This window comes from Plecotus auritus (assembly GCF_963455305.1).
Source record: "Plecotus auritus genome assembly, chromosome: 7".
In the NCBI taxonomy this organism is placed as follows: domain Eukaryota; kingdom Metazoa; phylum Chordata; class Mammalia; order Chiroptera; family Vespertilionidae; genus Plecotus; species Plecotus auritus.
Window position 1 is genome coordinate 35,685,592 of NC_137774.1, and position 15,121 is coordinate 35,700,712.

The 15,121-nt window shown below is 56.9% G+C and overlaps 1 protein-coding gene across 6 annotated transcripts in view; it reads left to right on the plus strand.

The window, feature by feature from the left end:
* The window catches only part of ABR (ABR activator of RhoGEF and GTPase), a 188,689-nt gene that overhangs the window by 143,849 nt on the left and 29,719 nt on the right, over positions 1-15,121 (plus strand). For all 6 annotated transcript variants that reach the window (XM_080681597.1, XM_080681601.1, XM_080681602.1 and 3 more), the window contains 6 exons: positions 5-127; positions 491-566; positions 1,088-1,192; positions 2,150-2,224; positions 5,610-5,707; positions 6,073-6,204. In XM_080681597.1, coding sequence (XP_080537723.1) covers positions 5-127; positions 491-566; positions 1,088-1,192; positions 2,150-2,224; positions 5,610-5,707; positions 6,073-6,204 — 609 coding nt within the window. The remainder of the gene's footprint in view (positions 1-4; positions 128-490; positions 567-1,087; positions 1,193-2,149; positions 2,225-5,609; positions 5,708-6,072; positions 6,205-15,121) is intronic.

The following is a 15,121-nucleotide window of genomic DNA, read 5'->3' on the forward strand; positions in this document are numbered from 1 at the left end:
GCAGAAAGCCAACAAGGGCCAGAGCCGGGCCATCGAGCGCCTGAAGAAGAAGATGTTTGAAAATGAGTTCTTGCTGCTGCTCAATTCCCCCACAATCCCATTTCGGATCCACAATCGGAATGGAAAGGTCAGGAAGGGTGGGGATGGGACAAAGACAGCGCCCTTTCTCCGTACAGGGCTGCCCACTGTGGCCCCCAGCCCTGACCTGTGGGAATCAGGGACTCTGGCCCCCAGTTCTCAAGGAGGCTGCCAGGGCTCCGGCCCTGGACTCCCTCTCCCCAGTGGTGTGGAGTCAGTGCCCTCTGCTGGCCATCATTGGCACTGCCACTCCTGTCACTGGGCTTCCCAGGAAGGAGGCCCTCCTCCCAGCTGCCTCCTCCAAGCCTAGGGGGTACCTGGGTAGGAGGGAGCTTTGTTGGAGCGCTGGGGTGCAGGAATGTGCTTGGTCTGACTATGGCTGCCCCAATGAATTGTCATCTCCTCTCTTCAGAGCTACCTGTTCCTACTGTCCTCGGACTATGAAAGGTCAGAGTGGAGAGAAGCAATTCAGAAACTACAGAAGAAGGGTAAGGTCCCCGCTCCACTGCCCTGAGGGGGCCCATAGCAACAGTTCCTAAGCACCTTCGTGTCCCATGCCTCCTCTTCCGCCCTCACAGCCCCGCTAAAGTGCCAAGGCAGGTGGCACTTCATTGCTGTTTCTGAACAATTGAGGCCCAAAGAATTGGTGATTTGCTTAAGGCATAAAATGAATTAGCAATAGGAGTAGCCCCAGAGTCAAGGATTGCCCCCCCCACTCTCCCTGTCCCCATCCCTCTCTCATACACACATACATGAACCTCTCCAATTAGACTCTCCTGTTCTTACCCCTCTGACAATACCCACACTATCCCCATGTGAGGGGTCACACATATTTCCCTTTTTTCCAATGACCAACTCTGCCCCTAGAATTAAGCTTTTTCCCTGCAAAAGCCCCCAAAGAGAGCAGCAGGTCCTAGTGGACCTGTGACGATGTTATTCATTCTCTCTCTCTCTCTCTCTCTCTCTCTCTCTCTCTCTCTCTCTCTCTTCCTCTCTTTTCCTCCTGCAGATCTCCAGGCCTTTGTCCTGAGCTCAGTGGAACTCCAGGTGCTCACAGGATCCTGTTTCAAACTTAGGACTGTACACAACATTCCTGTCACCAGCAATAAAGATGGTGAGACCTGGAACCCAACATTGCCCAATCAGCAGATCTACTCCCCCAGGATAGTGCTGGGGCTGTCCACAAGGACCCAGCAGACACTCGGCTACAAAAGGCTGATCTCTGCTCAGGTGGGCTGGGATGACTCGGTGGCCAGGAGCACAGGAAGCTCAACCCGGGGTTGTCTCTTCCCCAGATGGCCCCAACTCCTCCCTGCCCCCCTCTGGCTTTAGAGAAGATTCTGGGACACCGATCATCAAATAATGGAAGCAAAAGTCAAGCATGGGTGGGGAGTGGGGAAAGGAGGAAATGGAGATGGGTTAGAATAGTGTATAACAAATAAGGCCAGAAGTTTCCAGGGATTAGCTCTTGAAAGGCCTTGAATGCCAAGCAAGGGAATTGGTTGTTCAAGCCCAGGAGCCTGTGGGAGGTTTTTGAGCAGGGCAGAGCGGAGATCGGGGCTGGTCACTGCCCAGAGTGTGTAGGATCTGACTGCCCGTGGGTGCTGGGAAGGGGTTTTAAAGGCAGGCTCTCCTCCACCTATGAGGGTATCTGCCCCCTGTGTTCCAAAGAGGAGTCAGAGATGGACCTTCTCTCGCATTGGCACAGAGTGACTTATGTTGGTTAATTTTTACTTTGAAAGGCTAGGCTGAGAAGGGCAGTCACAGGATAGCAGGACTTGGAGGGAGAGGGAAGGTACCCCTGGGGAATGGTACAAAATCCCTGGTCCAGGAGGGAAGGTGTGGACTGGCCTCCCAGGCTGAGTGGAGGGAGAAGGGGCACCACCAGCTCAGGGTCCTGGAAGTAGTGAGGAATGGAAGCTTCTTCATCTGGCCACCAGGTGGTGCCCTCAGCCCTGGGCTTAGGCTGCATCTCCCACCCTTTCTGCCTCCCAGCCAGTCTGGGGTGAGGAGGGGATGAAGCAGAGGAGCCTCTCACCACCCCCCACCCTGGGGCTTTTCTCTCCCACAGACGACGAGTCTCCAGGGCTCTATGGCTTCCTTCACGTCATCGTCCACTCTGCCAAGGGGTTTAAACAGTCAGCACGTGAGTGTCCCTGACCACCAGCCCTAGGAAGGGGCCGCGTGGGCCCTTGTTCAGCTGTCACAGAAAGTCCCCGTGGACCCATCGCATGGGGCTTCCCACTGCCTACGTGCTCTGCTCTGGTCTGCCGGGCTGGGGCCCTGCCAGCTGCCTTCAGGTGCACAGGAGGCAGCTCTTCTGGGCAGGGGCATCGTCCCAGCCCTTGTCTCCAAGCCTGCTCTCCGCCAGGCCCTTCCCCACCCCCAGGTGTCGGGGTTCCTGGACTCCAACCCCGCATGTGCTGACTATAATCTGTGTGACCTGGGGCTAGTCTCTAAACCTCAGCTTCTTTCTCCCTAAAAGGCAATCACACTTATTAACCCGGACCTAAGAGCAGGCTTAAATATGACCGTTTGTGCAGTACCGGCACACTGCCTGCCATCCACCCTTTCTCTCCCCTTTATCATCACCTACTTAATCTGTGCAGTTGTTAGTATTTCACAAGCTTCAAGTACATTTTTATCTGATTTGTCTCCAGTAGGAATTTGTGAGTCAGACAGGTAATAGTTTCTCCCCATTTGCCAGATGAGAAAACTGAGTCACAGAGGGATAAAAGGACTTAACGTCACTCAGGATCAGAAAACCAGGGCTCCTGACTCCTCTCCTCTCAGCCAGCCCCTTCCCACTCCCTTCTCTTCCTCACGGGGGGTGGGGGAGTGGGGGGGTTGAGGTCTGCCTTTTGCCCCTCCCTGTACAGTGTCTCACACAAAGGTTGTGCCATTGGCTCACACACCCGACGTTCAATACACATTTACTGAGTTCCTGGGTAAATTGGCCCCCTCTCTCTGTTCTCATCACCCCAGGGCTAACCATGGTTACAGCACCTGTCATACTGCTTTGTCACTTAAAATTTGAACTCTCCCACTGTGAGTTCTTAGAGGGCAAGGAAGTCACTGGATGAATAGGAGCTCAGAAATACTGATCTAAGTCATTCATTTCCAGACACCTACTGTGTGCCCGGGTACCTTCCTAGGGGCTGGGGAACATGCAGATGTGGCCAGTGTGCGGAAGTCTTGGCAAGGTCAAAGCCTTTTCAAGTGTATTATCTGCTCCGACACTTTTGGCATCCTGCAGAGTTCACTGATACCATTCTCATTTTACACGAATAAGCTGAGGCCCAACGGCTCAAGGGATTTCCCAGGTGGCACAGGCAGGTCACATGGGTGGTGGAGTAGAATCCGTGTCTTCCACCGCCAGAGCCCACGCTCTTCTCTTTAGAGCATCATTTCTCTCAGGGTGGCCAGGGCCCCTGCGCTCACCGCTCAGCTGAGCTGCTTGTACACGTGGCAGCTTCTTGGACCCTCCCCACACCCAGGGGGGCCACTGCCCAGGAATATTCCTGGTTAGTAAGCTCCATAGGGCTGTCATACCAGCCACTGAGCCGGACCCTGCGCCTCCCATCTCCACGGTGCCCGGATGTCCCACCCCTCCTCTCTCTGCTTCGTGTTGGCTGGGATGGGCTTTGTGGTTAGACATGGGGTGAGCTGCTACGAAATCTCTCCTTACCTCCAGGCTGTCTTTGCTTCCTCCCTCCCCTGGCCCCCTGACTGGCTCAGATACTCACTCTGACTCGAGGGGGTAGAACCTATGCATCTCAGTGTGGCTTCTTGTCACAGTGAACTCTTGGCATCTGCAGTCAGGCCCGGGTGCAGGCGCCACGAGCCTCCTGTTTCACAGGTGAACACGACCAGGCAGAGAGGCTGGTGACTCAGGCAGAGCTAGGTTTGGACCCAGACAATCTGACTCCTCCCCATTTTCCCCATGAACTAGCCCGTAGCCCTCAACGGAGGATTTACACATACCAAATCAGCTGGCAGCCCTTCCTGCCCCTCCATCTCTGTCACTCACACTGACTGGCTGAGGCAGGTGCTAGGGTCTCTGACATTGTTCACCTCTAATCTGCATGCACATCCCCATGTGCTCAGTTGTATCTCCTCTACGTCGCACCCAGCTGGAGACACCTTGGGGGCAGCTCGGCAACCCCTGGGCCAATGCTGTATGTTCACCCTCTGACCTCTGCCCTTTGCCCCTTGAGTCACCCTGCACAGGGTTGGCTGTAGTGCTCCAAAGCTGACCCCCAACACACACATTACCCTGGAGAACAGCCTCGGCAGCTCCCGTGGCGGCGAGAAGGGGGCTGCCAGGGTCCCAGCCCTAGAGGGAGCATGTGGATTTGCAGAGTGCCTGGGTGACCACCAGGGCCTGGGAGACCACCCAGTGCTGTGGCCCCGTCTGTTACGTCTCAGGGTAGAGGGGAGAAGGTTTTCAGCCTTAAAGGCCCTGATTCAAGATGGAAACACTGCCCGGCTGGTGTGGCTCAGTGGTTGAGCATCAACCTATGAACCAGGAGGTCACCGTTTGATTGGCACATGCCTGGGCTACAGGCTCTATCCCCAGTAGGGGGTGTGCAGGAGGCAACCAGTCACTGATTCTCTCTTCCTCTCCCTTCCTCTCTGAAATCAATGAAAGTATTTTTTCAAAAAAGATTGAAAAACTAGGGAAAGCTCCCCAGACGCCCACCCCCAGCCCTCCACCCCTCAGTTACCTGCAGCACTTGGGGGGTGGTAAGAGCTGCATTCATTCACTCCAGGTGGGGCTGGCGGAGAGGAGAGGAGAGGAGAGGAGAGGAGAGGAGCCCTGGGCTTCTGATCCTGTGTTACATCCTTTTCTCGCTCTCTGACTCCATGTTCTCATCTGGCGAATGGGGAGACGCTGTTAGCTATCTAACAGGGCTTGCCCACTGTGTGCGGCCCTGTCCCTAGTACGAAAGGCTCACGGGTGGCTAAGAAAACAAGGCTGCTGCTGCATGGTGTGGCTGTAGTGAGGGGGCGGGAGAGAAAGAGACAGAAAGGACAGCTCCAGATCAGTCCCATGCGATTAAGACAACAGCAGAGTGAGCGCTGGGAATGTGGGAGGCACTTTGGTGGTCTCAGTGACGGGGGCTCCTCCAGCTTCCAGCCACGGAGGCCGGAGGCCCTCCGGAGACTCCCACCTCAAATGCCAGGGCCACCCTGGTAAGGGACCTGCGACCAGTGTGTGTGTGTGTGGGGGGGGGGGGGCGGGGCGGGTGCCAGGAGGCCTCAGTGGCGAGGAGGCAAAGATCAGGGGTGAAGGAACAACAAGGGTCATAAGCAGGGAGAGCTGGGCACGCTGGGGAAGAGACCAGCATGGCTGGAGGCCGGTGAATGAGGGCAGCACCACCTAGGAGGAGTGCAGAGCAGTGGGAAGAGGCCAGGCTCACGGGGCTGTAGGGAGGGGCCTGAGGGACCACCTGGTGCTGGGAGGGACAACGTGTTAACCCCTTTCCTCCCGGGCCTCACTCGATGTGCTTCTGCCTGTCCCCCTGCAGACCTGTACTGTACCCTGGAGGTGGATTCCTTTGGCTATTTTGTCAGCAAAGCCAAAACCAGGGTATTTCGGGACACGACAGAGCCCAAGTGGGATGAGGTGAGTGGCGGGGGCCAGTGTGTGCCCCACAGGGACCCCTCAGCTTGTCACCACCAACCAGGCCCACCCCACGCCCTGTGCTCATGTCCTGTTGGCCGGGGGTGGTTGGGCCAGCTCTGTCCCTCACCCCTCTGCCCTTCATCCCTGCTTATTTGACTTCTGATCTCATGCTTATGCCCAGACACGGGGTTTCCCCTCAGGCCCCAGACCCCACTTCCTCAGTGATTTGGAGGCCCTAGACCCTCAGAAAGTCAAGACACTTCTCCCTGCCTCGCGATATGGTCCCCGTGGGCCCTTCTCAGCCTTGCCAGGAAGCCGTGTCTCCCACTTCAGCGGCTCAAGACCCTTGCTCCATCTTCCCTCAGGAGTTTGAAATTGAGCTGGAGGGCTCCCAGTCCCTGAGGATCCTGTGCTACGAGAAATGCTATGACAAGACCAAGGTCAACAAGGACAACAACGAGATCGTGGACAAGATCATGGGCAAAGGGCAGATCCAGGTGAGGTCCCGACGCGGCCACGGCAGGAGGTGGTGCCCGTTGGGAAGGCGTCCTTCTCACTGGCCTTCTTGGTCAAGGTGCTTGGCCTTTTGTGACTCGGGTTCAATGCTGGTTTGGGACGTCTCCCAGCCTGCTGGTTCTCCCTGCGGGAGAGGACATCTTATTGTAGCCCCAGGCGCCCATGTGTGCCAGGTTCCTGGGCTTCCACACCTGGCTCAGGTGGGTCATCCACTCTCCTGGCGGAGAGAGCTCCCGGTGTGTTCACTTCCCAGCTCTGGTCTCCTGGTGGCTTTTCCCAGGCGCATTGTGTTGAGGATTCTGAGCTTATATCCGTGAGGCGGTGCTTGATCAGCAGTGTCTATTGTCGGAGGTGTGAGGCCCAGCATTTGGAGGGGCTTAGGATCTGCGGGGCTGCTGAGGGCTGGTCTCTGGCTTGTCCCTAGGGCTGCTGGGCCTTACTCACTGGTCCCTCGAGTTCACTGGCATAGGGTTGGTTTTGTGGGTCGGTGTGAGAGTGCGCGGCCTCGGCGGTGTTTCTTGGTGCCCTGCTGGTGATGCAGGGTAAGGGTCCTTTGCAGCCTGTGTCTCTGGAAATTCTTCCAGTTTGGGAAATGGCTGTTCTGTACTTTCCTGTGAAGAGGATGCAGACGTGGGCGGGCAGGCAGCCATCCACACCCATCACCCATCTGGCACCTTGTGTGGCCTCGTGCTCAGGACATGAGTGGCCTGGTTCGGGGGTCGATTCTGTGACCACGAAATCAAGGGAACAATACCTGGCCGCCCTGGGACTGAGCCGCAGGCATGAGGTGCTCCGGGCTTATTAACAGTTGCCACAGCGGGGATGTGGGTGCAGAGAGCTGAGTGATGCGTGTTTGCAGGAAGCGTTGGTTCTCTGATGTTGAGGCTTTAGAGTTTGGTAACTGGCTCTTGGCTGGGTGTTCTTAGTAGCATTGCCCCTTGGTGACCTGTGTGGGCTTCCTGCTCCCCCGTCTCAGGCTCTAGTGCAGCGGCCGCCAACCTTTCGGACCTCGCAGACCACCGGTGGTCCATGGACCACTGGTTGGCGACCGCTGCTCTAGTGTTTGAAGGGGGGGTGGGGGCTCCATTTGGTGGGGTCCTGGCCATCTGTCTCATGTTGCCCCAAGTTCCTGAGCACATCTTTTCCTAACTCTGGGGGACCTGTGCCCCTCTCCTCAGCACTGTCTCCAGAGAGATGGTGTTGCCAGGCAACCATAAGTCAGTCCTTCATTATTTTAGTCATGATTTAGGAAAAGGGGACTGAAGAGAGATAGCTCTCTCCCAGTTCAGCCCTGGAAACCTACTTCCTGCGGGGGTAAGGAATGGGGGACCCATTTCCACGTTCCCGGGCAAGCGGGAGTAACAGGCAGGGATGGGGTTCTGGGCTGGCCCATCTAGCCCAGGAGACACCCAGCCAAGAAATATGACGGGCTGCCATGTGCCAGAACCTTGGTGGCCATGGGATAGAAGAGTTAAAAGGCGTGTCCAGCACAGCCAACCTAGTGAGTGCCAGGGGCCCCGACCCCTCCAGAACCCAGGGGCCCTCCAGGGCTCGATGGCATTGTCCCCACCTGGACTTCCAGCCCTATTGCTTCCTCTCCTCACTTCTGTCAGCCTCACAAGCCCGGGGGGAAGCACAGCATAAATCACTGCATCTCTGAGAAGGAGCAGATGGAGGCCGTGGGGGAGGGGGAGGAAGCCAGGTTATGTTTGGCAAAGCAGAAAGCACAGTCTGTTAAGGAAAATGTTTCTGTGTTTAAGCTTCGAGGAATGTTAAATGCCTGGGAGTGATATTAAAAGAAACACAAACCTTCCTGCTGCCAGCTGACCTGGGCCTGTGAGCTGCCAGTTCAGAACCAGCGTCCTCCGAGGGCTTTGAAGTCTCTGGGCCCTCAGCTCCCGAGGTTCAGCGCTGGTGCAGCCCTTGGCCCTCAGCCACAGAGCGTCCTACAGGCCTTCCTATGAATGGGGGAGAGGGAGGGGGCTCCTCACCAGGGGTGTGCCAGGCCGTGTGAAGTCCCCACCACCCTGTGGCTGCCCTCAGAGATACCAAGGATGACCAGGCTGGGGGAAGAGCCTCACCGAGCCATTCCCACGTGGCCAGGCCCCACAGAACCCTGGGACGGTCTGTTCCCACAGCTGCTGCCGCCTCCCTTGCTGCCACGTGTCCAAGGAAAGGAATCTGGCACTCGGTTCTGCTCCCCTTCAGCAGGCGCCAAGGATGGAGATGAAGGTGGCCTGGCAATAGGGCCGGGTCCTTGGGGAGGTTCAGGTGGCCTGCAGAAAAGGCGGGGCGGCGGGGGGGAGGCCCACCCGGTTGCCCCCCTCCCCGCCTCTTTCTAAGCCCCTTCTGGCTCAGCCCCTCCAGACAACAGCACGGGACGCCATCTCCTAAGCATTTGCTCCAGTAGAGTCTCCGGCTCTGGGTTTGCTTGAGATGGCAGTGGGGCCTGGGGCTGAGGGCTGGGGGAGTGGCATTTAGCAATAGACAGATGGCGCCGCTCATTACCAACATGTGTGTCCAGCTTTGCGTTCTCCGAGGCCCATTCCCAACGTTCTCTCTTGACCCTTGCCACAGCTCTGCAAGGAAAACGACCATCGTATTCTCCAATTTTACAGATGCATTCACTGAGGCCCAGGTGCCTCTGCTAACAGTGCACAGAAAAGGCCATGCTCTCTCCTTTGTGCTGTGTCACTGGGTCCCAGGTCTTCATCAGGGACTCTCCCAGCCTGGGTGAGGGGCACGGGCATGGCTCGTAGCGTGGAGGAGGAGTCGGGGTGGTATTCCACCCTAGCATCCTGCTTTAGGACATAGGATGGGCTTCAGTCCTCTTACCTCGGAGCAGGGGACATACCTGTCTGGTACGCCTGAGGGCAGCATGCATGGAAAAGAGCCAGGGACAGGGACCTACGGTGCATCTGCCGTGTGCCCCACTGCTCCGAGGGGTGTAGGGGCCTGGCCTCAAGGAATCAACTGCCAGTTTGGAAGACAAGTCTATCAGTACATGTCTAGCCGTGAGAGAACAAGGCAAGAGGGCAGTAATGATGATGATTGCATCCGAGAGCTGACCGTGAGCCCAGCGCGGGGCTGAGGCTTACAGCCTTATCTCGGGGGGACCTTCAGAGCACCCTATGGGATAGGAAAGTGACCCCAGTTTTAAAGATGAGAAAGCTGAGGCATGAGGGGTTCAGTAACGTGTCTAAGAGCAGGCAGCCAGTGGGCAGGGCAGCCAGTGGGCAGGGCAGCCAGTGGGCAGAGCAGCCAGTGCTGGAAGCAGCCTGGGCCCGGACCCTTGCCTTGCCCTCTGCGGTGCTCTCCTGTCTCCCACTGTTCATGCGTAGTAAGAGGGACATGTGTGTGTGTGTGTGTGTCTGTGTGTGTGTGTGTGTGTGTGTGTGTGTGTGTGTGTGTGTGTGTGTGTGTGAGCGCACGCGCGCCACAGGAATTCAAAGAAGGAAAGAGCCTCATGGGCTGCAGGCAGGCAGGGAGGCTTTCAGGGGGAGGGGGAGCAGGAGGGAGTGGAGAGCACTGGGTTTTTTAAATTCCAAAAGCAGTGTTTGTATTAGAGAGAAAATTGCAATAACAGTAGATTGCCTTGAACATAATCACCAACCATCCCTACTCCCACGCCTCTGAAACAGCCATTTTACTTGTGCCTTTTCCCTTCCTCAGATATACAAAATTTTATATCGTGTTAATCATCGTGCGCATTTTGTATTTTTTCTATTTTCATGTATTGTCATAACCCTCCTTTCTAGGGCCGTATGTGGTCTTTATAATGACCTTTTTTGTTAGGTTGTCAGAAGTACTTCATTTACTTTATAAAAGTCATTTTCTATAATGACCAACACGTGCATTGCTGTCTGAGGCTCTTTGTTATTCCAGCAGGTGACAGGCTCTGGATCAGCAGAAAGGGGGGTGGGGGTGGGGCGTTCCAGGGGGCGGGTGAAAGGGAGGGCCTCTTGGCCAGCAGCAGGGAGGCAGGAATGCACAGGGAGTGTCCCAGGAAATGAAGAAGCCCCCCTGCCGTGAGCCGGAGAGGGTGTGAGCCAGCAAGAAAGAGGGAGAGTGAAGGAAAGAATAAAAGAGGGTCAGTGGAGTTTTAGGCCAAAAGGGATCCTGGAGGGCATTTAATCCAATCTGGGTTTTGGGGGAAGAAGAAACCAGACCAGAAAGGGGGAGTGACATGGCCATGGGCGTGCAGGTCATTTGTGGTTGAGCAATGACTCCAGACTCAGGGCTCCAGTCCCAAGTTGCTCATGCTTGGTGAGCTGCTGGGCAAATGAGGGAGTGAAAATACTCAGATGGGACCGGGGAGGGAGGGGGAGGCTTGGATGTCAGTCTGTGAATTTAGCGTTACATCCCACCAGCGTGGTGCATGTCTCCTCTTCCAGGCTCAGGAATCCTCCCTTTCTTCCCCAGACCTAAGGGGCTGGACCTCGATTCTCTATCCAGGCCACCCCCCACTGCCTGCTGCCCCCTTGCTGCCCCAGCCCTGCCTGGCCAGGGAGCAGCTCAGCCAGGAGGCCCCCCTTCTTCCGCCTGGCCTCCCTGGCCCTGGGGGACTCCAGTATGTTTATCCCTGTCTATTTCCAACCACTGCTGCGCCAGGCTCCAAATGTGCTGTCCCCAGCTGGGACCTACCCACTAGCTGACGAGCCTATTCCCAGGGTCTAGCCCTTGTTGCCTGGCGGGGCAAAGGGGAGAGCTCTCCCCGAGGACCCCAGAGCTCAGTTCCTGCCACCGACTCCAGACTAGAAAGGGGGCGAGACCTAGGAGCTGCCTAAATCAGAGGAGCCTCTCTGGGCCCTGCTCCCCCATTCCCCAGCTCAGCCACAAGCCTGGGGACGCAGACCATGCCTCCCACACTCAGCTCTATTCCCCCACCAGGATGGGAGGCAGCTGCACGGTCCTCCAGGGGCAGCCCTCCCTCCATGGAGTGCTCAAGACCCTGGGGTGGGAGGGAGCAGGGTTCCAGGCCAGCTAGGATGTTCCAGCTGTCCCAGTTCTGGGGTGCTAGCACACCCCCACCCCCAATTGTGAAGTCAGGCCAGTGGGAGGCCTCCGTCCTCTTCCGTTCCAAAGCTTGGAGCCTGTGTCTGAAGAGGAAAGGCGGGTAATTTCTTGGACCTTCTTGACCTGCCGCTGGGAAGCTCGCAGGGGTCAGAGCTATTAGAAATGGAACTCAGGATGCTGGGAGCCAGACTGGCAAATCTAAACATCTGACACTCTTACTTTTTTTTTTTTTTTGATTGTGGTAAAATATGCCTACCATTAAATTTACCATTTTAATAATTTTTAGGAGTACAAGTCGGTGGCATTAAGTACATTCACAGCGGTGTACGACCATCACCACCATCCATCTCCAGAACTTTTTCATCATCCCAAACTGAAAGGTCATAGCCATTAAATGACTCCCCACCTCCCCTCTCCCCCACCCCCAGCTGCCTCCACTCTGCTTCCCGTCTCGGTGAATTTGACGCCTAGGACCTCACACCAGTGGAATCACGCAGTGTTTGTCCGTTTGTGACTGGCTGCTTGCTGCTTCACTCAGCATAATGTCTTTAAGGTTCACCCATGTAGCCTGTGGGAGAATTTCCTTCCTTTTTAATGTGAAGAACATTGTACGTACATACCACGTTGAATTCACCTATTCATCATTTGTCATGGACATTTAGGATGTTTCCATCTTGGGCTTTCTTACTTTTAGGTGAGAAAAAGAGCCTGGTCTCTGAGGATGGAGATTTCATGACCTTCTCTCCAGACCCAGGGGTGTCCCCCCACTCCCCGCTCCCAATTGCTCAGCCCTCTCCAGCTGTCGCAAGAGAGCAGAGCCCCAGGACCCCAGAGCACCACGGGTCAGCATTAGCTTCTGGTTGTGGAAAACAGTACACCCCCACCTTCTCCCCCCAGGCATCGAACTCCTTGACCCATCTTTCCTCAGCCCCCCTGTTCGCCCTCCCTTCCGTCCGTGGGTTAGATGTGCTGAGTGTGGAGTCTGGTAACCCTGACGCTGTGGGAAGAGCACTGGGCTGAGGGTCAGAAGACTGAGTCAAGGTCCCTTGACCTCCAGGGGCCTCAGTTTCTTCATCTGTCATATGGGCACAGTTGTTCCCACTCTGCCTTCATCACCAGCTTGCTGTGAGGCTCAAAGGATGGCACGTACCGGAAAGAGCTGGTCAGAGCTGTGACATGCACATCCACGTAGTCACTCATTTACTCAGCCTTTTCTGCGTATTGACATGTGGTGGTAGGCACTGTGCTGTAGGTACGAAGAGGGAATGGGACCTCCCTGTGTAGTAAAGGAAACAGAAGAGAATTCTGGTCATTCGGCCGGTGTTGAAGCGGCTCTGAGGCCAGACAGATCTACGGCTGAGAGTTAAGTTTTCTCCATTCATTAGCTGGGAGAACGGGATAAGTTACCCCACCTCTCTGAGCCTCCGTTTCCTCAGCTGCAAAATGGGCTCGAATGAGTGCTGAATGTGAGTCCTGAGGCCCATGGCACAGGGCCTGACACGGTTAGCACTCACCTAATGATGACGGCCTTTTGACCAGGTGGCAGGTCCAGGTACCCTGTCTTCGGACTTCCTGCAGGGAAGCAGCCCCCCACCCACAGAGGCTGTTATCTGCAAGGGACCCCCTGTGTTTGGGCCTTGGACTGGTTAAGGTCACATCTGTTTGCCTAAGCAGATGGAGTCACAGCTTTGATGAACTGACATCAGCGTGGGCAGGGAGGTCAAGGTTAGGGCCCTCCTTGCCTGCCAGCCCAGGGTTTCCCTGCCTTGACCCCTGGGCTGAGCAACTCGGGCTGGTCCGCTTGGAGCAGCTCAGCTTGCGTAGTGCAGTCAGTCCCAGAGCAGAACGTGAGGAACTGGAAACAAGGGGCCATTGTCAGCTGGGGCTGCTTCTGGTTTCAATTACTCTGCCGAGTGAGGAGAGCAGAGTGAGCTGGGCCAGGGGCCTGCCAGGGCAGGACTCAGTGGCTTCCCCACTCCAGGTCCCTCCCTCTGGCCCCTCAGGGGCCGGCTGCCCCCGTGGGAGGGTCAAGCGTGCCAGCTTTATTGCCCCAGGAGCCAGGCTCTGGGCATGGGCCTGCCTGACCTGGAGCCCCGTCCGGCTCTGGTCGTCGCAGGTACCACGAGGTGCTCGCTTCCTTCCCTGGTGGTGAGATAGGCATTATGGGTCCTGGATGCCTTCTCCCATGTGTCCTTCAGGCCACACCGACCACAGCTGGCCCCTGGGAGTGGCCTGGGTTTGCCTGGGATGAGCTGGGGGAGCAGCGGTGAGAAAGCCTTGGCCTGTGGGGCTTTCCCCTAACTCCCAGCCTGGCACCTCACGGCCCAGGCAGCTCCCTGCCCAGACACTGAAGTGGCCACTGGCTGTGACTTTCCAGCCTCTTCCCTAGTAGATGGACCCCTCCCCTCCCCCAGCCTGGGCCAGATGTGCACTGCCAGGGGAGCGTCGGCCTCTGGGATTCGTGTTTTATATCCCGGCTGCTCTCCAAGCAGGCCCACGTGGCTCCACCACCACCACGGTGCCACCCCGGGGGCCATGGGGAAGGGGAAGGATGATCAGTGGACTGTTCCCCTCCCAGTCTCAGACACTGCCTCCTCCCAGGGCCCTGGTGACTGCAGCCATTGTCCTGCCCTGGCCCCGCCCACCCCAGCTGTTTCAGGCCATTTGTTCTTCAGCATCCCACCTGCTGTCACTCTTCAAGGCAGGTCTGGATGCTGGCGGCAGGATGGGGGAGAGCCAGGGGCAAGGTCCCTCGAGGGAGCCCTCCTGCTCCCCAAAGCCTTTCCCAAACTGGAGCACCACCTCTCCTCTCCCTGCTCAGCGCCTCCCCTCCCAGGTGTTCCTGATTTGGGGAGCCTGGACTCTGCCCAGTGGGTTCTGCAGACAGGAAGCATTCAATAGGAAGCAGATGGGGGCTCGAGGCTCCCTCTCCCCTTCCTGCCCCATTTGGGAATGCCACTGGCAGGCAGGCTTTACCTCTCCCCCACCCCCCACCTCTGAGGGGTAGGTGACAGGCGGAGAGGCCGGCCCAGGGAGGACCTTGGGGAATGATTCATTCAGGCCTGAGAGGACGCAGCCTCTCCGCGAAACACAGGAGGGGCGCTGTCCTCCCAGCTCCAGGCCAGGGCTCCCCGATGCAGGCAAGAGACCACGATGCAGGCAAGAGACCACGTTTCATCCCAGCTCTACACCTGATCGCAGGGTGGCCTCAGGTGACCTCTTCCAGTGCTTCCTCTCGAGCCTGTGTATTAAACGAGTCGCATGGTGACAGCACCTGGCAGACAGCACACTGTCGGTGCGGCTGACCTCCCTGCAGGAGGAGCTGCAACGTCGTCCTCCTAAAAACCAGACTGGTCCCCAAGGATGTCCCACTTGAGGTTTTTTGTTGTTTTTTCCCCAAAACCTTTGAGAAAAGGACTTAGCAGAAGAATTGCCAGGGATTTTCCCAACCGAGGGCTGAGGCTGGACATGAATGCCTGGGGGCGCACCTTAGCTGGGCTCTGCCAGCTCCTCACTGTGGGGGCTGCGGAGTCTGCCATGGCTGCCCAGCCTTTACTGTGGCACTGGGGGTGTGGGCAGTGGTGACACATGGTGAGGGGCTGACCTCCAGGCGCAGCCTTCTCCCCACGGGCTGGGACCGGTGCAGCCTGATCAGACCCTCGGAGGTAAGAGCCGAGCTGCTCTGGCTTTGGGGCCAAGGTGACCAGGAAGCACCAGCCTGACCTGATGCGATAAGTGTCATCCCATTATAAGGCCACTGAGGGGGACTCACACCAGCAGAGCCACGGCCCAGCGTTTTCCCAAAGCAGAAAGAGAAGTAGAGATAAGACACCCATTTCATCCAGGACTCTGACCGGAAGTTTCCTTTAAAAAGCCCCTAAG